Here is a 22,825-nt window from a genome sequence, read left to right on the forward strand (position 1 = left end):
ACTTACTGGGTCCCCGGTTCTATTGAGAGGATCCCAGGCTGGGTGCCGTTCGATTGGGGGGTCGGCTTGAGTAGAACCCGGAGGCAGGTTGTCCAACGGGGCTTGAACGAACTATTGGGGATCTGGTGACCGAAATGTTGACAGGTACATTTTGCTGTCATCCGGTGACCTATGCTACAAATCCACTGGGAGGATTCGCTCCATTCATCCATTTAGCTCACCTAAAAGTAATTGGGCTGTGGCAGGGGCCCTAGAGCCAGGTCTGGGCGAGAGATCTGTTCCTCCCAGAAAATCCTAAGTGACACTTCGGCTGCCAGGCTTGTGAGAGGGGTCTGTCCAGGGGGCACTTCACCCACTCCAACTAGGGTGGCGACGAATAACATTTGGTACTATATTGAGCAAGTACTGCTCAATTAATATCCGGGCCTGACACTGCAAGGTTCTTCTTTTTTCTTCATCAACCTGCTCTTCCCACTTAAAGCGGTTGTAAACCTGCATCAAAATTTTTTTTATTTTTTCTCCTGCAAGGCAAAAGGCATATTGAGCTAGTATGCACCGCATATTAGCTCATTATGAAATACTTAACTCGGAACGAGGTGTGTAGAACTTACCTGGTCCACGCCGAGCGAGATATCATCTTGACTCAGCGTGTCTTCCGGGTATCGCCGCTCCAGCGATGTGATTGGCTGGAGCGGCGATGACGTCACTCCCGCGCATGCGCGCGGGAGATTTAAATTCGGCAAGGTCCGGCGGCTGCCGGTCCTTTAGCTGAGGATCCCCCCTGCGCATGCGCCGCTGCAATCAGCGGCGCATTGCGAGGGGAATATCTCCTAAACCGCGCAGGTTTAGGAGATATTCTTTATACCTACAGGTAAGCCTTATTATAGGCTTACCTGTAGGTAAAAGTAAAAAAAGTGGGTTTACAACCACTTTAATGTTGATGTTGGCCTAGTTTGGCCTGGAATAAAGCATTGGAAAACCCTTTATTCACTGTCTGGACTTTCGCTCACTGCTTTGTTCTCCAACCGCACCCATACGCTCAAGTCCTGCGGGAACGCTTGGAAACGGAGTTCTTGCACTTTTTTCATAGCAGGAACTCAGTTCCCTTTGCAGGACTAGAGCAGCCGAGCCGCCCGAGCCAATCCTTCACTAAGCGGCGATGCCCAGCTTGAGGTAACTATCAGGGGCAGGCGAACCTTAGTAATCCTTTATGTTACTGGCCACTTCCTGTATATGGATTCATTGGGTAGTGTGCGGGTATTCCGTCACTTCCTTGATGCCGCAATGTCTCCTGGGAGCTTTTGTCATTGTTCCCAGGAGACATTGCGGAGGTCTGCCGCGAGTTATCGTGGGATTTAGAAAGAACATGCGGTTTAGTAATTATGCATATGAGCGTATCATTTATTTATTTTTTGGTGGAGGAGTGGATCTTGGGTGGGAGTTCCCACACTTTTTTCCCCGTGACTTGACCCCTGCATACGCCACATTAAAGTTACTCAATATGCCGATCCCAATAACAAATCAGCGGCTCCTTCGGGGGTAGCGCTACATATATATAGTTTTGGGGAATATTTATTATAGCAAAAAGTAAAAAATATTGCTTTTTTTTCAAAATCGTTGCTCTTTTTTTGTCTATAGCGCAAAAAATAAAAACCGCAGAGGTGATCAAATACCACCAAAAGAAAGCTCTATTTGTGGGGAAAAAAGGACGTAATTTTTTTTTGGGTGCCACGTCGCAAGACCGCAAAATTGTCAGTTAAAGCGACGCAGTGCCGAATTGCTCTGTTCAGGAAGGGGGTAAATTCTTCCGGGGCTGAAGTGGTTAAATTCAATCACTGTTGGTTCACTACCTCTGCTGGAAGTCTGGTTGAAGCATGAACTACTTTTTCAGTAAAATAATACTTTCTAAGATTATTCTTGAACCTTCCTCTTGCTAGTTTGAGGTCATGTCTCTGTGTTCTTGATCCCAGCTTCACACTGATAATACTGTACTCCATCATTAAAGATAATGTTAATTCTTATTTAAGGGAGTTGTTACTGCAGTTTGTTGATTTGACAGTTTAACCAGTTAGCAACCGCCCTATAGACGAAATACGTCTACAAGGCGGTTGCTTAACTCTGGGAGGGCGTCAATGTACGTCCTCCGAGAATCGCGCTCCCGCGCGCCCTGTGGGGCGCGCACACGGGAGTCTTCGTGACCGCCGGGTCCTCCGGACCCGGCTGATCACGGATCACGGTAAATCGCCGCTGATAGCGGCGGTTTACCACGTGATCGCTCCGTCCAATGACGGAGCGATCACTAGTAAACAAACCGGCGTCATGTGATGACGCCGGTTCCTCCCTCTCCTCTCTGTACCGAACGGTACAGTGTGAGAGAGGAGAGGGGAGAGAGCGGAAGCAGCAGCAGCTGCTGCTGCTGCTGCGGGCTGGATCTGTGACACATGCAGTCACAGATCCAGCCATCCATCCCTCCCTGTGCAATACTCTGCAGTACCAGCCATACTCTGCAATGCCCCCATACTCTGCAATGCCCCCACACTCTGCAATGCCCCCACACTCTGCAATGCCCCCACACTGTGCAATACCCCAAAATACTCTGCAATGCCCCCACACTGTGCAATACCCCAAAATACTCTGCAATACCCCAAAATACTCTGCAATGCCCGCAATACTCCGCAATGCCCCGCAATACTCCGCAATGCCCCGCAATACTCCGCAATGCCCCACAATACCCCACAATACTCCGCAATACCCCGCAATACCCCGCAATACCCCGCAATACTCCGCAATACCCCGCAATACCCCACAATACCCCGCAATACCCCGCAATACTCCGCAATACCCCACAATACCCCGCAATACTCCGCAATACCCTGCAATACCCCACAATACTCCGCAATACCCCACAATACTCCGCAATACCCCACAATACTCCGCAATACCCTGCAACGTCGTCTATGGGGATTTTTAAGTAGCGAAGTTTGGCGCCATTCCACGAGCGTGTGCAATTTTGAAGGGTGACATGTTGGGTATCTATTTACTCGGCGTAACTTCATCTTTCACATTTATGCAAAAGAATGAAGAAAAAATACTAAATTTGCCAAATTTTATAACAGAAACAAAGAAAAAATTTTTTTTTTTACAGAATTTTCAGTCTTTTTTCTTTTATAGCGCAAAAAATAAAAAACCCAACGGTGATTAAATACCACCAAAAGAAAGCTCTATTTGTGTGAAAAAAAGGACGAAAATTTCATTTGGGTACAATGTTGTATGACTGAGTAATTGTCATTCAAATTGTGAGAGCACCGAAAGCTGAAAATTGGTCTGGTTATTAAGGGGGTTTACGTGCCTAGTGGTCAAGTGGTTAATAGAAGCTCTGTAATTTATGATTAAATGATGTGGCAGTCAGCCATCTCTGCATGTTCTTCACCTTGGAATGGCTGGAAGCTTGTAGAAAAAATAAATTATTTGCAAAATTTTGAACTGGTGTGTCGTCTCTGGCTAGCTTAACCACTTGCTTACTGGGCACATATACCCCCCCTCCTGCCCAGGAGGGGGGGTATATAAGCAACAATTTTGAAAAAAAAATCAATATTTTTTACTTGTTGTTATAATAAATAGCCCCATTTTTTTTTTTTGTTTTTTTTTTTAATTTCTCAGTTTAGGTCGATACGTATTCTTCTACATATTTTTGGTAAAAAAAAAAAATCGCAATAAGCGCTTACAAAATATGGGACAGAATTATTATTATTATTATTTTATTTTTTTACTATTAATGGCGGCGATCTGCGATTTTTTATTGGGACTGCGACATTATGGCGATTGTATCGGACACTTTTGACACATTTTTGGCGCCATTCACATTTATACAGCGATCGGTGCTATAAATATGCACTAATTACTGTATAAATGTGACTGGCATTGAAGGGGTTAACACTAGGGGTGAGGAAGGGGTTAAATGTGCACCTGTATTGTGTTCTAACTGTGGGGGGAGGGGGGTGACTGGGGGAGGTGACCGATGCTGTGTCCCTATGTACAAGGGACACAGATCGGTCTCCTCTCTCCACTAACAGGATGTGGAGCTCTGTGTTTACACACAGAGCTCCACGTCCCTGCTCTGTCATTACCGATCGCGGGTACCTGGCGGACATCGCGACCGCCAGGCACGCTCATCGGCATCTCGGGGACGCGATGAACTTAGTTTTATTCAGCATGTCGTGTGTTTGACGTCACCGCGTTCTGACCCGATCGGATTTTGGACTCACGATGTGTACACATATCAGGCCGTACGGCCACTTCAGAGGTGAACCGATGAAAACGGTCCGACGGACCAGTCACATCGGTTTGGTCCGACCGTGTGTACAAGGCCTTAGGCCGCGTACACACGTTAGGTTAACCAGAGGACAACGGTCTGATGGACCGTTTTCATCGGTCAAAACTGATCGTGTGTGGGCCCCATAGGTCAGGGTTTGACAAATTTGCTTGGAATCTAGGAGCCAGCTAAAAAAGTTAGGAGCCAGAAAACGCACCCCGTCCCGACGAGTTTGCGCGCAGAAGCGAACACATACGTGAGCAGCGCCCACATATGTAAACGGTGTTCAAACCACACATGTGAGGTATCACCGCGATTGGTAGAGCAAGAGCAATAATTCTAGCCCTAGACCTCCTCTGTAACTCAAAACATGCAACCTGTAGATTTTTTTAAACGTCGCCTATGAAGATTTTAAAGGGTAAAAGTTTGTCGGCATTCCACGAGCGGACGCAATTTTGAAGCGTGACATGTTGGGTATCGATTTACTCGGCGTAACATTATCTTTCACAATATAAAAAAAATGGGGATAACTTTACTGTTGTCTTATTTTTTTATTAAAAAAAGTGTAATTTTTTCCCCAAAAAGTGTAATTTTTTCCCAAAAAAGTGTATTTTTTTCCCAAAAAAGTGTAATTTTTTCCCAAAAAAATGTAATTTTTTCCCAAAAAAGTGCGCTTGTAAGACCGCTGCGCAAATACGGCATGACAGAAAGTATTGCAACGATCGTCATTTTATTCTCTAGGGTGTTAGGATAAAAAATATATATAATGTTTGGGGGTTCTAATTAGAGGGAAGAAGATGGCAGTGAAAAATTACATTAGAATTGCTGTTTAACTTGCAATGCTTAACTTGTAATACCAACGGCCACCACCAGATGGCGCCAGCTTACACATCTGGTGGTAATAACTTGTAATACCAACGGATCACCACCAGATGGCGCCAGCTCACAAAAACAAAGTCGCCAGGACCCTATTTCTAGTCGCCATGGCGACCTGGCGCCAGGGATTTGTCGAGCCCTGCATAGTTTATTTATCCATAGGTTAAAAAAAAAGCCAACTTGCTTTAAAATTAACCTATGGATTCCTAACCGATAGGTCAAAACCGATCGTTAGTAGGCACAACCATTGGTTAAAAATCCATGCATGCTCAAAATCAAGTCGACGCATGCTTAGAAGCATTGAACTTCGTTTTTTTCAGCACGTCATTGTGTTTTACTGTACAGCGTTCTGACGCGATTGGTTTTCTAACCGATGGTGTGTAGGCACGACGGACCATCAGTCAGCTTCATCGGTTAACCTATGACAACGGTCCTTCAGACCGTTCTCATCGGATGGACTGATCGTGTGTACGAAGGTTAAGATTAGGAGGGCACAGTATAGGTTCTGGGACGCTTCCCGGGACACAGCCCTATCGGGACAGTTTAGAGTGAGTGAGTGAATAACTTGTATAGCGCTACAAATGCGAACTAAATCGCCTCAAGGCGCTTTGTATCCAATGTCGTCCAGATCCTTCAGAAGAGGTGGGTCTTAAGTTTTTTTCTGAAGGCCCGATGTTTTTCTTCCATGCGGATGTCCACGGGGTAGAGCGTTCCATAGCCGTGGTCCTTGGACTGCAAATTTACGTTCTCCTTTAGATTTGTAGTGGGACTTGGGGATGTGGAGGAGGTTTTGGTTGATCGGAGAATGCTATTGGGGGTGTAGTGTTTTATTTTCTCGCGTAAGTATTGAGGAGCGTTTCCTTGTGTGCACTTATGGGTGAGACAGAGGGTCTTGAATGTGACCCGATCCTTTACGGTTAGCCAATGAAGGGTCCTCAGTGAAGGGGTGATGGATTCCCAGTTTTTTTCGCCTTACCAGTCTTGCTGCCGTGTTCTGGACGACTTGTATGCGCGAAATCTGGTATTTAGGTAGTCCTATGTAGAGGGAGTTTGCGTAGTCGAGTCGTGAATTGATGATTGTTCCAACTACTACTGCTATTTCCTCTTCCGGGATGATGGGGATGAGTGCATCCATTGACATCTCAGAGTCAAAGATGACTCTGAGGCCCCATACACACGAGAGGATTTATCCGCGGATACGGTACAGCGGACCGTATCCGCGGATAAATCCTCTCGAGGATTTCAGCAGATTTCTATGCGATGGCGTGTACACACCATCGCATTGAAATCCGCGCCGAAATCCTCTGGCGATGACGTGACGCGCCGTCGCCGCGATTATGACGCGGCGACGGGCGCGACGCTGTCATATAAGGAATTCCACGCATGCGTCAAATCATTACGACGCGTGCGGGGAATCCCTTTGGACGGATGGATCCGGTGAGTCTGTACAGACGAGCGGATCCATCCGTGGGATCCGATTCCAGCAGATAGATATGCTGTGCATGTTGACAAATATTTATCTGCTGGAATTCGGAAATATCCGCGGATAAATATCCGCCGGAGTGTACACACCATAGAATCTATCCGCAGAAACCCATTCGATGGGATTTATCTGCGGATAGATTCTATCGTGTGTATGGGGCCTGAGACTTTTGACTTAGGTGTTCGGGGTAATGGTCTGTCCAAGGATGGTGGGTGGTGTCCATGAAGTCTTAGCTTTTATCTTTCGGTTGGCATGGAGGAGAAGAAGTTCTGTTTTGGATCCATTGGGGTAGATTCAGAGAGAAGATACGACGGCGTATGTCCAGATACGCCGTTGTATCTCTGAGTCCGGCCGGTCGTATCTATGCGCCTGATTCATAGAATCAGTTACGCATAGATTTCCCTAAGATCCGACCGGCGTAAGTGTTTTACACCGTCGTATCTTAGGCTGCATATTTACGCTGGCCGCTAGGTGGCGCTTCCATAGATTTACACGAGGAATATGTAAATGAGCTAGATACGCCGATTCAGAAACCTACGTCCGGCCGGTGCATTTTTTAACGTCGTTTACGTTAGGCTTTTTTCGGCTTATAGTTACCCCTGCTATATGAGGCGTATCCTATGTTAAATATGGCCGTCGTTCCCGCTTGGAGTTTTGAAAATTTTACGTTGTTTGCGTAAGTCGTTCGCGAATAGGGCTGGACGTAATTTACGTTCACGTCGAAAGCAATGACGATTTGCGGCGGAATTTCGAGCATGCGCACCGGGATTTTTTCACGAACGGCGCATGCGCCGTTCGTAAAAAAAGGTCAAATACGCGGGGTCACAGTTAATATACATAAAACACGCCCACATCATCCACATTTGAATTAGGCGGGCTTACGCCAACACAGATACCTTACGCCGCCGTAACTAAGGGTACAAGTTGTTTCTGAATACAGAACTTGCGCCCTAAATTACGGCGGCGTAAAGTATCTGAGATATGTTACGCCGGGCGGACAGATAGACCATTTTATCTGAATCTAGCCCATTGAGTTTAAGGGCCCTTTCACACGGAGCGGATCCGTATTGATCCGCCCCGTGTGTGTCCGTCGGCTCAGCGGGGATCATCCGTAAATCCCCGCTGAGCTGTCGGCGGACAGGGCGGTCCCCGCACACTGTGCAGAGACCGCCCTGTCTTTCCTCCGCTCTCCCCTATGGGAAATCAGATGAATACGGACCGTTTGTCCGTATTCATCCGATCCGTTCCGCCAGACGGAAGAAAAATAGGGTTTTCTTCCATCCACAAAAGCGGATCTTTGCGGACGCAGATGTTTGCGGACGTCAAACACTAACGTCTGCAATCCCATAGGGAAGCATTACAAGTCCGTTTACGGACTTGTAAAAAACGGACCGTTTGTCCGTACCTGTGAAAGGGCCCTAAGGGAGCTCTCAGTCATCCAATCATCAGTTTAGTAAAAAGCATGACTGTCCCAGCAAATCCGGAAAAGTTTGCAAGTATGATGTAATGCAAGAATATTGTGGGCCCCCCATGTACCTGGGGCCCCTGGGCAGTGCCCAGGAGTGCCCTTGCATTAAGATGGCCCTGAGTGGTGGGACTTCAAGTGTGGGTGTGCAGATCTTGTGGACCACCAGATTTTTATATTGAATATGTTTTGTAGCAGTTATGCCCCGTACACACGATCGGAAATTCCGACAGCAAAAGTCCGATGTGAGCTTTCGAACGGAAATTCCGACCGTGTGTAGGCTCCATCGGACTTTTGCTGTCAGAATTTCCGCCAACAAAAGATTGAGAGCTGGGTCTCAAATTTTCAGACGGAAAAAATTCCTATCGGAAAATCCGATCGCCTGTTGCAATTCCGATGCGCAAAATTCAGACGCATGCTCTGAAACAATTCGACGCATGCTCGGAAGAATTTAACTTTATTTTCTCAGTTCGTCGTAGTGTTGTACATCACCGCGTTCTTGATGGACGAAAGTTCAGATAACTTTTGTGTGACCTTGGGGTAGATTCAGTAAGCAATTACGCCTGCGTATCCATAGATACGCAGCGTAATTGCTAAGTAGCACCGGCGTATCCACTTTCTGTATTCAGAAAGCTAGATACGCCGACTGTAGCCTAAGATACGACTGGCATAAGTCTCTTATGCCGTCGTATCTTAGGGTGCATTCTGACGCTGGCCGCTAGGTGGCGCACCCATAGAGTATGCAAATTGCATACTTACGCCGATTCACAAACGTACGCGCGGCCGGCGCTCGTTTTTTACGTCGTTTGCGTACGTCGTTTTCGCCGTAAGGCTGCTCCTGCTATTAGGAGGCGCAGCCAATGGTAAGTATGGACGTCGTTACCGCGTCGCGATTTTCAAATTTTGCGTCGTTTGCGTAACTCGTTCGTGAATGGCGCTGGACGCCATTTACGTTCACGTCGAAGCCAATGACGTCCTTGCGACGTCATTTACCGCAATGCATGTCGGAGCATGCGCAGTACGTTCGGCGCGGGAACGCGCTTAATTTAAATGATCCACGCCCCCTACGGGATCATTTAAATTACGCGTGCTTACGCCGGCCACTTTTACGAAACGCCGCCGCAAATTACGGAGCAAATGCTTCGTGAATGAAGCGTAGCTCCAGTAATTTACGGAGGCTTAGCGTAAAAACGATCAGTGCGCGCCCCTACCTGAATCTGGGCCCGTGTGTATGCAAGCCAAGCTTGAGCGGAATTCCGTCTAAAAAAGATACAAAATTTTCCCGACAGAAAATCCAATTGTGTGTACGCAGCATAAGGAAAAAATGTTGTTGTTTTTTTAAATTGACTTTTTTTAGTTTATAGCGCAAAATCAAATACCAGTGGTGATCGAATACCACCAAAAGAAAACTCTATTTGTGGGAAAAAATTACACAAATTTCATTTATGTGTAGCTTTGCATGAAGGTGCAATTGTCAGTTAAAGTAACGCAGTGCCGTATAGCAAAAAATGGCCTGGTCATGAAGGTGGGGGTAAATCTTCCTGAGGTCAAGTGAATATAAATGCATTCTTGCAGTGTTTTTATTGTTGGGGTCGTGCCTAAAATTGTGTCTGTAAATCTTTAGCACTTCCTAGTATAGGTAGCTGTGTTATCACGAAGACAGCTGACTCTTCTGTACTTCTTGTTGAGACACAGGCGATGGAGAGCAAGCTTTTGGTTGGAGGGAAGAACATCATTGACCACACCAATGAGCAACAGAAGATGCTGGAGATAAAGCGCCAGGAGATTGCTGAGCAGGTAGGTGAAAAGCAGGTTCCCCTCATATACATTGTGCATTGAATCCTGACCCCCGATTCTCATTACATGATTCTGTGATTGCTTTACCCTGAACAGTGCCAATCCTGACCTCCCTGGGGCCCTAAGCAAAATGACATGTCACATTAAAGTTGAGAAGCGGGGGGGGGGGGGGACAGTGACACTTATCACATTAACCACTTGCCCACCGGGCCTATTCTGCCACTTCTCTCCATGTAAAAATCACAATTTCTTTGCTAGAAAATTAATCAGAACCCCCAAACATTATATATATTTTTGGCAGACATCCTAGGGAATAAAATGGCAGTCATTGCAATACTTTTTGTCACACCATATTTGCGCAGCGGTCTTACAAGCGCACTTTTTTTGGAAAAAAATCACTTTTTTGAATTAAAAAATAAGACAACAATAAATTTTGCCCAATTTCTTTATATATTGTGAAAGATAATATTACGCCGAGTAAAATGATACCCAACATGTCACGCTTAAAAATTGCGTCCGCTCGTGGCATGGCGTCAAACTTTTACCCTTAAAAATCTCGATAGGCGACGTTTAAAAAAATTCTACAGGTTGCATTTTTTGAGTTGCAGAGTAGGTCTAGGGCTAGAATTATTGCTCTCACTCTAACGATCGCGGCGATACCTCACTTGTGTGGTTTGAATACCGTTTTCATATACGGGCGCTACTCGCGTATGCGTTTGCTTCTGCGCGCGAGCTCGTCGGGACGGGGCGCTTTAAAAAATTTTTTTTTGGTTTTCTTATTTATTTTTATTTAGTTTTATAATTTTTTACACTGAAAAAAAAAAAAAAAAAATTGATCACTTTTATTCCTATTACAAGGAATGTAAACATCCCTTGTAATAGAAAAAAGCATGACAGGTCCTCTTAAATATGAGATCTGGGGTCAAAAAGACCTCAGATCTCATAATTAGACTTAAATGCAAAAAAAAAAAAAAAAAAAAAAAAAAAATAATAATAAATAATAATAAATTTTTTTTCAAATGACAAAAAAAAATATGTTTCTTTAAGAGGCTGGGCGGGACTGACGTTTTGACGTCACTTCCGCCCAGCAGAGCTATGAGGACGGGTGAAGGAGATTTCTCCTTCAGTCCCGTCCCCGCTCAGCTGCCGGACACATCCGATCCCCTCCGCCGCTACCGACGGCTCCGGTAAGCGGCGGAGGGCGCGGGAGAGCGGCGGGAGGGGGGGGGCCCTCTCCCGCCACCGATAACGGCGATCTCGCGGCGAATCCGCCACGGAGACCGCCGTTATCGTGTACACCACCGCCCCCTGAAAAGATGAATGTCTCGGTTGTGGCAGCAGCTGCTGCCGTTATCAAGATATTCAACTTTAAAAAGGAGGACGTCTTTTTGACATGGGGCGGTGGTCAAGAGGATAAAGCACTATTGCTGTTATAGCTGCTAGTGTAAAGAGTCGGTTTATCCAGAAGTAACATTTGAGTTTCATCTAGAGATGATTGGACTTAAAGGGGTTGTAAAGGAAACAATGTATTTTCATAATAAGCATCCTTTACCTGCAGACATTCCTCTTTTCACTTCCTCATTGTTCGTTTTTGCTCAGAAGTTGCTCTATTTCTTCTCTGTTCTGTTCACTTCCTGCTTGTCTGATTTTACTGACCACCGTGAAGGGAGGCTTTACTGCGGTGGTCAGAAACGTGCTCACCCCCTCGTGGGAACTACATCTGTGCGGCAGGACGCTCTCTACATGTTAGAGACTTCAAGGAGGTGTGAATTACTGGGCGTGCCGCAATTCATACTGGGAAATGTAGTTCTTACATGAATGAGCGATGCAAACCAGGAAGTGAATGAGAGAACAGAAACTAGAACGCCGGAGGTGATATAGATGAAGGAATTTAATAGGTATTTACTTGTTTTTTAACAGAATCATTACACTATTCTGTCTGTCTACCTTGCAGACAATAATTTTAGGCAAAAATGTTTTTTTCCTTTACAACTCCTTTTAAGAACCCATTTGTCACTTGTGGTGTCCATTAGTGACATTTCCTTGCCATGGTTCCTTTTGGATATTCTTGCCCACCTTCAGATGCCTCCATTTCTCCTGTTACCTTTCCCCTTAATATAAAAATATTATCAGAGGGAATCGAAACTCCTTAAAATGGTTGTGTAGACCTTAGAAATCTAGCATGGAGGTGTCATCACCAAATCTAAGACATTATCAAGACAATGTTTTCTGGCCCCTCTGATCACCGATTAATCAGGTGAGACTCAGCCAGAGGCAGAGCCACCATCAGGGGGGTACAGGCAGTACACCTGTAAGGGGCCCGGGTGGCAACCCCCTTTTTTTTGTAAGGGGCCCTGGATGGCAACCCCCCCTTTTTTTATTTATTTTTTTATAAAAAAAATGTTTTATTTATATATATATATATATATATATATATATATATATATATATATATATATATATATATATATATATATATATATATATAATTTTTTTTTTATTTATTTTTTTTATTTATATATATATTATATATTATTTATTTTTTTGCAACAAAAATAAACAAAACAAAAAAATATATAAACATTGTTTTTTAAATAAAAATGTATAAAAAAAAGGGCCCCTGGGGACCTCTAGGCCCTTTAATAAACAATTAAAGGGCCCAGAGGTCCCCAGGGGCCCTTTTTTTATACATTTTTATTTAAATAAAATTATATATTTTTTTATTTTGTTTATTAATTTTTATTAAAGGGCCCAGAGGTCCCCAGGGCCCCCCGGATGGCAACCCCCCTGTCATCTGAGCATTTTTTAATTGGACTGGGCTGGGGAAAGTGGGAGGGGCTTTGAAGAACTTGCTTGTAGTTGCATGCTACAGCTTTGGAGCAACGTCCATTGCGATGAATGGTACATAAAAAAAATTCCCAGAAATGCACCCGCTGAGAACAATATACCCAGAAAATCACTATACGCACTCTTGTTTACAGAAAAGGCGAGAGCGCGAGATTCTGCAACAGATGATGCTGCGCGATGAGGAAACGGTGGAGCTACGAGGAACGTATACATCTCTGCAACAAGAGGTTGAAATGAAGACCAAGAAACTGAAAAAGGTGGGGACCATACGCTTCTTCCTGGATTACCGTATACAGCACACCGCTGTTCATTACAACAATAAATGTCCTATTTTGTCGACATATACTTTGTCTTTAATGCAAAACTAACCTTCAAGGTCCAAAAAGTGTCCCCACTTTATTACAGGTACTTATATACCTATTATATAAAATATATTTTATTTATTATTGGTACTTGTATAGCATTGTCAATTTACACCACATCTTATATATTGTACATTCACATCATTCCCTGCCCTCAAGGAGCTTACAATCTAAGGCCCAGATTCTCGTAGAATCGCGCAAAACTGCGGCGGCGTAACGTATGTCATTTACGTTACGCCGCCGCAAGTTTTACAGGTAAGTGCTTTATTCACAAAGAACTTGTCTGTAAAGTTGCGGCGGCGTAGCGTAAATCCCCCAGCGCAAGCCCGCCTAATTCAAACGATCCGGGTAGGGGGCGTGGAGCATTTAAATTAGGCGCGTTCCCGCGCCGAACATACTGCGCATGCGCCGTCCCTAAAATTTCCCGACGTGCATTGCGCTAAATGACGTCGCAAGGACGTCATTGGTTTCGACGTGAACGTAAATGGCGTCCAGCCCCATTCACGGACGACTTACGCAAACAACGTCAATTTTAAAATTTCGAAGCAGGAACGACGGCCATACTTAACATTGGTTGCCCCTCATATAGCAGGGGCAACTTTACGCGTCGCAAATCTAACGTAAACGTTGTATCTTCACTGCGTCGACCGCGCGTACGTTCGGGAATTCGCGTATTTTGCTAATTTGCATACTCAACGGGGAAAACGGCGGAGGCGACACCTAGCGGCGAAAAAAAAATTGCATTTAAGATCCGACAGCGTAAGAGCCTTACGCCTGTCGGATCTAATGGTTATCTATGCGTAACTGATTCTAAGGCTCCATTCACATCTATGCGACAGCGGCGTGCGGCGTACGCGGCGTATTTTGCCACGAGTGTGTATCTTTTTTTTTTTTTTTCAGATTCTTCCCATTGCTGTCAATGGGCGAACGCCAATGTCGCCTGAAAAAAAGGGTCTGGGACTTTTTTTCAGGCGACAGGCGTTCGGCGTCTATGAGATGTGAACCATCTCCATAGACAGCAATGGGAATTCTCCCCTCTAGCGGCAGAAGTGTCCGGCGTCGGGCATTTGGTTGCATAGATGTGAATGGAGCCTTAGAACCAGTCGCATAGATACGACGGCCCAGATTAGGACTTACGACGGCGTACATTGCGTTGCGCCGTCGTAAGCCCTTTGAGAATCTGGGCCTAAGGGTCCCTAACTCACATTCATACACATACTAGAGCCAAATTAGACAGGAGACAAATAACCACTTCAGCCCTGGAAGAATTTACCCCCTTCCTGACCAGAGCACTTTTTTGCGATTCGGCACTGCGCCGCTTTATCTCACAATTGCGCGGTCGTATTGCAACGTGGTACCCAAACAAAATTGACGTCCTTTTTTTCCCAGAAATAGAGATTTCTTTTGGTGGTATTTGATCACCTCTGCGTTTTTTATTTTTTGAGCTATAAACAAAAAAAGAGCAAAATTTGAAAAAAAGCAATATTTTTTACTTTTTGCTATAATAAATATCCCCAAAAAATATGTAAAAAAAACTAATTTCTTTCTCAGTTTAGGCCGATACGTATTCTTCTACATATTTTTGTTTAAAAAAAAAAATCGCAAGAAGCGTATATTGATTGGTTTTCCGAATAAGTTATAGGGGCAGATCCTCGTACAATTGCATGGGCGCAGCGTATGTGAGATACGCTACGCCGCTGTAACTTACTTTTTTAATCTTTGAATCCACAAAGAATTCGCGCCGTAAGTTACGGCGGCGTAGTGTATCTCTTGTGGCGTAACGGCGCGTAATTCAAATCGGCGAGTAGGGGGCGTGTTTCATTTAAATGAAGCGCGTCCCCACGCCGAACGAACTGCGCATGCGCCATCCCTAAATTTCCCGCCGTGCATTGCGCTAAATGACGTCGCAAGGACGTCATTGTTTTAACGTGGACGTAAATTACGTCCAGCCCCATTCACGGACGACTTACGCAAACAAAATAAAATATTTTTAAATTCAACGCGGGAACGACGGCCATACTTAACATTGCGTACGCCACCAAACAGCAGCTTTAACTATACGCCGAAAAAAGCCGAACGGAAACGACGTAAACGAATGCGACGGCCGCTCGTACGTTCGTGGATCGTCGGAAACAGCTAATTTGCATACTCGACACGGAATACGACGGGAACTCCACCCAGCGGACGCCGAATAATTGCATCTTAGATCCGAAGGCGTACGAAGAGGTACGCCTGTCGGATTTAACCGAGATGCCGTTGTATCGTGGTTTGAGGATTCAAAACAAAGATACGACGCGGGAAATTTGAAAGTACGCCGGCGTATCACTAGATACGCCGGCGTACTCTCTTTATGGCATTTTTATTACAATTTTATTTTATTAGTAATGGCGGTGATCTGCGATTTTTTTATACATTTTTATAGCACTGATCGCTGTAAAAATGACAATGGTCCCAAAATAGTGTCAAAAGTATCCAATGTGTCTGCCATAATGTCGCAGTCACGATAAAAATCGCACTGGGAAATGCAAAATGCAAGGGAAGGGGTTAAACACTAGGAGGCAATCAAGGGGTTAAGTGTGTCCTAGGGAGTGATTCTAACTGTGGGGGGATGGGCTACCACTGACATGACAGCTATCACTGCTCCCTATTACAGGGAGCAGTAGATCCCTGTCATGTTGCTAGGCAGAACAGGGAAATGCCTTGTTTATATAGGGATCTCCCCATTCCGCCTCTCCGTGAGACGATTGAGGGCACCTGGAGGACATCGAGTCCACAGGACCCACGGGCACGCTCACGGAGCGCGCCATCAGCAGAGCGTGCACGCCCGCAAATTCGAAGCAACGTACAGGTATGTTGCTTTGCGCAGCCGTGCCATTCTGCCAACGCATATCGGCGTTAGCCGGTCGGCAAGTGGTTCATTTACCAGAATGTCTTTGGAGTGTGGGAGGAAACCCACACAGGTGCAGGCAGAACATGCTAACTCCAGGCAGGAAGTGGTAGTTGATGGTTGGGATTCAAACCAACGACCCTACTAGGCAGAAGTGCTAACCACTTAGCCACTATGCTGCCATTTGGGCAACAAACATATGGCTTATATTTAAAGGAGCTCCTCATTGCAGCCGCTGTTGGCATCTATCCTATCAGCATATTACTGGTCCACCACTGTCTCTGTTGTAAGTGGCTCCAGTCAGGTGTGCTCCCAGCTGGGCCTGTTGTTTTGCAGAACTTTTCTACAATATATTGTTACTGCCAAACGTGGACCCAGTGGGCCAGATTCTGAAAGGACTTACGACGGCGCAGCGCCATGTACGCCGTCGTAAGTCCTAATCCGACCCGTCGTATCTATGCGCCTGATTCTTAGAATCAGTTACGCATAGATATCCATTAGATCCGACAGGTGTAAGTCTCTTACGCCGTCGGATCGTAACTGCATTTTTCCGCTGACCGCTAGGGGCATGTAAGCTGATTTACACGTCGAAATATGTAAATCAGCTAGATACTCGAATTCACGAACGTACGCCCGACCGACGCAGTAAACTTACGACGTTTACATTAGGCTTTTCCTGGCGTATAGTTGCCCCTGCTATATGAGGCATAAGTGCGGCGTACCAATGTTAAGTATGGCCGTCGTTCTCGCGTCAAAATTAGAAAAAGTTAAGTTGTTTGCGTAAGACGTCCATGAATGGGGCTGGACGTCATTTACGTTCACATCGAAACCAATGAACTTTGGAGCAATGCACACTGGGAAATTCCACGGACGGCGCATGCGCCGTTCGGGAAAAACGTCAATCACATCGGGTCACAGTAGATTTACATAAAACACACCCCCCTAATCCAAATTTGAATTTGGCGGGCTTACGCCGGCCGATTTACGCTACGCCGCCACAACTTACGGAGCAAGTGCTTTTGAGAATACAGCACTTGCCCGTCTAAGTTGCGGAGGCGTAACGTAAATCAGATACGTTACGCCCGCACAAAATTGCGTGGATGTATGAGAATCTGGCCCAGTGTGTTTACTGTCTGCCGCACAGCACTGCACCTACCGTATTTATCGGCGTATACCGCGCACTTTTTTGCCCTGAAAATCAGGGCAAAATCGTGGGTGCGCAGTATACGCCGATACCCGCTTTCCCGCGCCAAGTTTGAATACTGCGCCGACATATTCCGAGCGCAGTACACTCGTGTATTGTCGGGCAGTCTCGGCTCCTCCCGCGCTGACGTCCTGGACGTACAGGACGTCAGCGTGGGTAGCCGAGCATTGCCGACAATACACGAGTGTACTGCGCTCTGTATATGTCGGCGCAGTATTCAAACTCGGCACGGGAAACGAGCGGGGAGGACGCAAGGATGCCGCAGAAGGACACCGGACCCGACGAAGAGGACACCCGAAGCCGCAGACGGACACCGGACCCGACGAAGAGGACACCCGAAGCCGCATGCGGACGCCGGACCCGACGAAGAGGACACCCGAAGCCGCATGCGGACGCCGGACCCGACGATGCCGCCGATGGACGCCGCGCAAGACACCAAAACTGTAAGTACAAAAAAAACTTTTTTTCCACAGGATTCGGGCAACTTTAGGGGTGCGCGGTATACGCGGGAGCGCGTTATACCGCAATAAATACGGTACTTACAGGCTGGTGGAAGAAACCACATAGCACAGAGGAGGAAGCCATGATCCAACACACTCGAAAATGTGCAGAATGGTAAAGGTCTTTGCGCAAGCTTAATCCTTCAACCCAAAGGGGTTTGGGGGCATGGGTGGTGGCACGGGTACTTTAAGTATTATTTGCTTTCTTTACAGGGTGTATCAGGCAAACTCCTGGGAGTGTTGACAGATGATTCCCCACTCTGCCCTCTATGGTTTCCTCTATGGCCCCTACATCCAGAGGCGTAGCTTGAAGCCTGTGGGCCCAGATGCAAAAGTTGACCTGCCCCCCCACTACCTCCCTCCACTTTCACCGTGCGTGCAGATACACCCACCGCACACCAACATACTCAAAGTGACTTAAGGCCTCGTACACACGGAAGGACAGTCCGCTGAAAACGGTCCGCCGGACCGTTTTCAGCGGACATGTCCGCCCGGAGATTTCTGTCTGATGGTTGTACACACCATCAGACAGAAATCTGTGCGTAAACAATACGCGGGGACGTGGCCGCGCCGTCGCCGCGATGATGACGTGGCGACGTGGGCGGCCCTGGAAGTTCAAAGCTTCCACGCATGCGTCGAATCAGTACGACGCATGCGAGGGATGGCGGCCGATCGGACGTGTCCGGTGAGTCTGTACAGACGACCGAACATGTCCGACGGACAGGTTTCCAGCGGACAGATTTCTTAGCATGCTAAGAAATTTTTGTCCGCTGGAAACTGTCCGATCCGCCGGACAATTGTCCGGTCGGGCCTACACACGACCGAACATGTCTGCTGAAACTGGTCCGTCAGACCAGTTTCAGCGGACAGATCCGGTCGTGTGTACGGGGCCTAAGGCCTCGTACAGACGACCGGATCTATCTGCTGGGATTGATCCGCGGATCAGTTCCAGCAGATAGATCCGGTCGTCTGTACGTCCGAGCGGACATTTCCCGGCGGATAAAAATCCAGCCGACGGATTCCCAGCGGATAAAAATTTCTTAGCATGCTACAAAATCTATCCGCTGGAATCCAGTCCAGCGGACTGATCCGGTCGTCTGTACAGATTCACCGGATCAGTCCGTCTGCTCCTCTGCCTCGCATGTAGAACAAGGGAATTGGGACTTTGAATGAGGTTCAAGACAGAGTGGGAATGCATAGAAGGAAAACATGTTTATTGACATGCAAAACAAGGTGTAATATACTCACAAAATCACAGGGGCTGAGCATGTAGACATAACAATAAAGGACAATAGAGATACATGATAATGTCAACCCGGAACTTCATGACATATGGGTTTGCATATGAACCATGGACACAGGGACATACAATGCCATCAATGATTAATACAATATAGTATGAAAAGCAAAAAACAGGTTCCCATGAGTGAGGGAGATAGATACACCCTCCCTCGCATGCGTCGTAATGATTCGACGCATGCGTGGAAGTATTTACCTTCCAGCGTCGCGCACGTCATCGTCGCCACGACGGCGCCACACGTCACCGCGGATGTATTCCGCGCGGATTTCAATCTGATGGTGTGTACAGCCATCAGATCCAAATCCGCCAGAGGATTTATCCGCTGGAAACGGTCCGTCGGACCGTTTCCAGCGGATATCCTCTCGTGTGTACGGGGCCTAAGAGTTTTGAGTTCCCAGAGGAGCATTGACTGCTTTCTTTGCAGAGGACTTGCTTTTTTGAGGTTTGAAAAATAGTGACAGAATCACTTTAAGGCTCTTATTCTGCTTTCAGCTTTATGCCAAACTGCAGGCAGTGAAGGGAGAGATCCAAGACCAACATGACGAATACGTACGGGTGAGACAAGATCTGGAGCAAGCACAAAATGAGCAGACCCGAGAGCTGAAATACAAGTGAGTGTCAGGCCATGTTTCTTGTTCGGAGAAAAGGTCCTGAGAACACCAGATTGAATGTTTGGTTCCTCTTTTTATGTTCCTTGCAGGTATTTGATCATCGAAAACTTTATTCCTCCGGAAGAGAAGAACAAGATCATGAACCGCCTGTTGTACGATGCTGAGGAGGACCAGTGGAAGTTCCAGCCGCTTGTTCTACCAGGAAAGTGAGTCAATCACAGCTTTCTCCAGAAATGCTTTTGGAAAAGTCGGCTTTTAATTTGGGGGGCTGTGTTGGCCAAAAAGCTAAATACACAGTTGAAATACAAAATATCCATTATTCTGTTCAGTCTTGCAATTCGTGGATCAAGGAAGGTGACGGCACAGTTGAGTTACATTTTTTGCACTTCAACAACAGGGATGGGTCAATAACAAGAGGAAGATGGGGGTAGGCCAGTCTTTCACACTACTATGAAATGTTGAATCTTGCAGATTTGGAGCACCCAGCGGCGGCTGGTGCTCAAAATTTTTTGGGGGGCGCAAACAAACTGGAAAAGAAAATCATCAATTGCAGCCACTGTGCCCATCAAACGCAGCTACTGTGCCATCAAACGCAGCCACTGTACCCCTAAATTGCCACCACTGTGCCATCAATTGCTGACACTGCCCCTCAATTGCTGCCAGTGTGCCCATAAAATGCTGCCAGTGTGCCAATCAATTGCCACTACTGTGCCCCATCAGATGCTGCCAGTGTGCCCATCAATTGCCACTACTGTGCCCTAACAGCAGTGGCGGCTGGTGCTCAACATTTTTTGGGGGGTGCAAACAAACTGGAAAAAAAATCATCAATTGCAGCCACTGTGCCCATCAAACGCAGCTACTGTGCCATCAAACGCAGCTACTGTGCCATCAAATGCAGCAACCAAAAAATTTTACGCCATAAATTGCTGTCTTCTGAAGACACAGGCGTACACTGGCTGCAAAAAGGGCCTTGATGCGATTTAGTTCGCATTTGTAGCGCTCTACAAGTTACTCACTAACTCACTCGCCACTGTGCTATCAAACACAGCCACTGTACCCATCAATTGCTGACACTGTGCCCCATCAAATTCTGCCAGTGTGCCCCATCAAATGCTGCCAGTGTTCCCCATCAAATGCTGCCAGTGTGCCCATCAATTGCCAGTACTGTGCCCCATCAGATGCTGCCAGTGTGCCCATGAATTGCCGCTACTGTGCCCCATCAGATGCTGCCAGTGTGCCCATGAATTGCCGCTACTGTGCCTCATCAGATGCTGCCAGTGTGCCCATCAATTGCCGCTACTGTGCCCATCAGATGCTGCCTGCACTTACCTGTCTTGGAGCGGGTCAGCGGCGGTCTCCTGCACGTCCTCCATGTCTTCTTCTGTCCTCTCTCAGGCATCCAATCACAGCGCCTGATGTTTCAGCCAATCAGGTGACCGGTAACAGACCCGTCAACCTGATTGGCTGAGAGGCGGATTCAGTGTTAGCAAATCAAATTCATTTGCTTTGCTAACACACAGCTGAGTGAACAGCGAACGCCCAGCATGACGCCTGCTGTTCACATTTTTGGGCGCCTATTAAAGCCGTAGGCTCTAATCAGGCGCTTCCAAAAAAAAAAAACGCCGCTGTAATTCAGGTGCCGGCGCCCGAAAAGGGGTCAGACACCTGAATAGGGGGTGTCAGCAGCGACCAATGCATGAATCTATTTATGTTGATTAGAGCGGTGCAGGAGAGAGGGGGCGGCGCTCCTGCGCCCTTTATGGATGCACCGCCACTGGGAGCACCCCATGCTTCTAGGGTCAAGTCTAGACTTTTGAACGTATGCATGGACACCTTTAGTTTCCTGCACTCAAAGGGAACCTCCAGCCAAAGAATGAGGAGGCAGGACATCAAGCCCTAATCTTCAGAGGAGAGAAGTATTGCTTCTCCCAGTTTATCCAGGCCAGCCCCCAGTTTAATTTACAAATCCATTGTATTTTTAATGACAGAAAAAAAAATACAAAATACAATTTTTAAATATACTGTTGTGCATTTGTGAACCATGCTGTTGGCAGTTACATGCTTTTTCAGCAAGGTTTGCTGAGCGACAAAATGCACAGCAAATTGCATTGCTATGAATGTGTCCCAATCTACTGTCTATAATTAAATCATGTTATCATTTTGTCTTTGATCTAGCGCCGGTGGCAGTACAATGAAGAGGCGCCCGTCTTCTGCTGTTGGTTACAAGAGGCCTATTAGTCAGTATGCCAGGGTTGCCATGGTGATGGGCTACCACCCAAGGTACCGGGTGAGTAATTAATATTAATATTAAATTCCAGGGGCACCTAAGGGTTTTAATCAGCTGAATATATTAAACTTTTATTGTGTGATCTAGTCCATCATACACACCAACCATCTCAATCTCAATGGGAGTGACACCTATAAAAAAAACTTGACACCTAAAACGAATTAGCCTCAGCGATATTAAAGACATTGCCTAACTACTTAACCCCCGGACCATATTGCTGCCCAAAGACCAGAGTACTTTTTGCGATTCGGGACTGCGTCGCTTTAACAGACAATTGCGCGGTCGTGCGACGTGGCTCCCGAACAAAATTGGCGTCCTTTTTTTCCCACAAATAGAGCTTTCTTTTGGTGGTATTTGATCACCTCTGCGGTTTTTAGTTTTTGCGCTATAAACAAAAATAGAGAGACAATTTTGAAAAAAAATAATATTTTTTAAATTTTGCTATAATAAATATCCCCAAAAATATATAAAAAAACATTTTTTTTCCTCAGTTTAGGCCGATACGTTTTCTTCTACATATTTTTCGTAAAAAAAAATCGCAATAAGCGTTTATTGATTGGTTTGCGCAAAAGTTATAGCGTTTACAAAAAAGGGGGGAATTTTTATGTCATTTTTATTATATTTTTTTTACTAGTAATGGCGGCGATCAGCGATTTTTTTTCGGTATTGCGACATTATGGCGGACACTTCGGACACTTTTGACACATTTTTGGGACCATTGGCATTTTTATAGCGATCAGTGCTATAAAAATGCATTGGATTACTATAAAAATGCCACTGGCAGTGAAGGGGTTAACACTAGGGGGCGGGGAAGGGGTTAAGTATGCCTGGGTGTGTTCTTACTGTGGGGGGGGGGGTGGCCTCACTAGGGGAAATCACTGATCCTCGGTTCAT

General features: G+C 46.2%; 1 protein-coding gene across 2 annotated transcripts in view; it reads left to right on the top strand.

Annotated features, from left to right (window-relative positions):
• Positions 1 to 22,825, top strand: part of KIF3C (kinesin family member 3C) — a 132,181-nt gene that overhangs the window by 95,876 nt on the left and 13,480 nt on the right. The window contains exons 2-6 of one of the 2 annotated variants that reach the window (XM_040348217.1): positions 9,826 to 9,933; positions 12,915 to 13,037; positions 19,526 to 19,644; positions 19,734 to 19,850; positions 21,820 to 21,931. In XM_040348217.1, the coding sequence (XP_040204151.1) occupies positions 9,826 to 9,933; positions 12,915 to 13,037; positions 19,526 to 19,644; positions 19,734 to 19,850; positions 21,820 to 21,931 (579 nt within the window). The remainder of the gene's footprint in view (positions 1 to 9,825; positions 9,934 to 12,914; positions 13,038 to 19,525; positions 19,645 to 19,733; positions 19,851 to 21,819; positions 21,932 to 22,825) is intronic. The other variant, XM_040348218.1, reaches the window with a different exon arrangement.

Source organism: Rana temporaria, chromosome 4, assembly GCF_905171775.1.
Source record: "Rana temporaria chromosome 4, aRanTem1.1, whole genome shotgun sequence".
Classification (NCBI taxonomy): domain Eukaryota; kingdom Metazoa; phylum Chordata; class Amphibia; order Anura; family Ranidae; genus Rana; species Rana temporaria.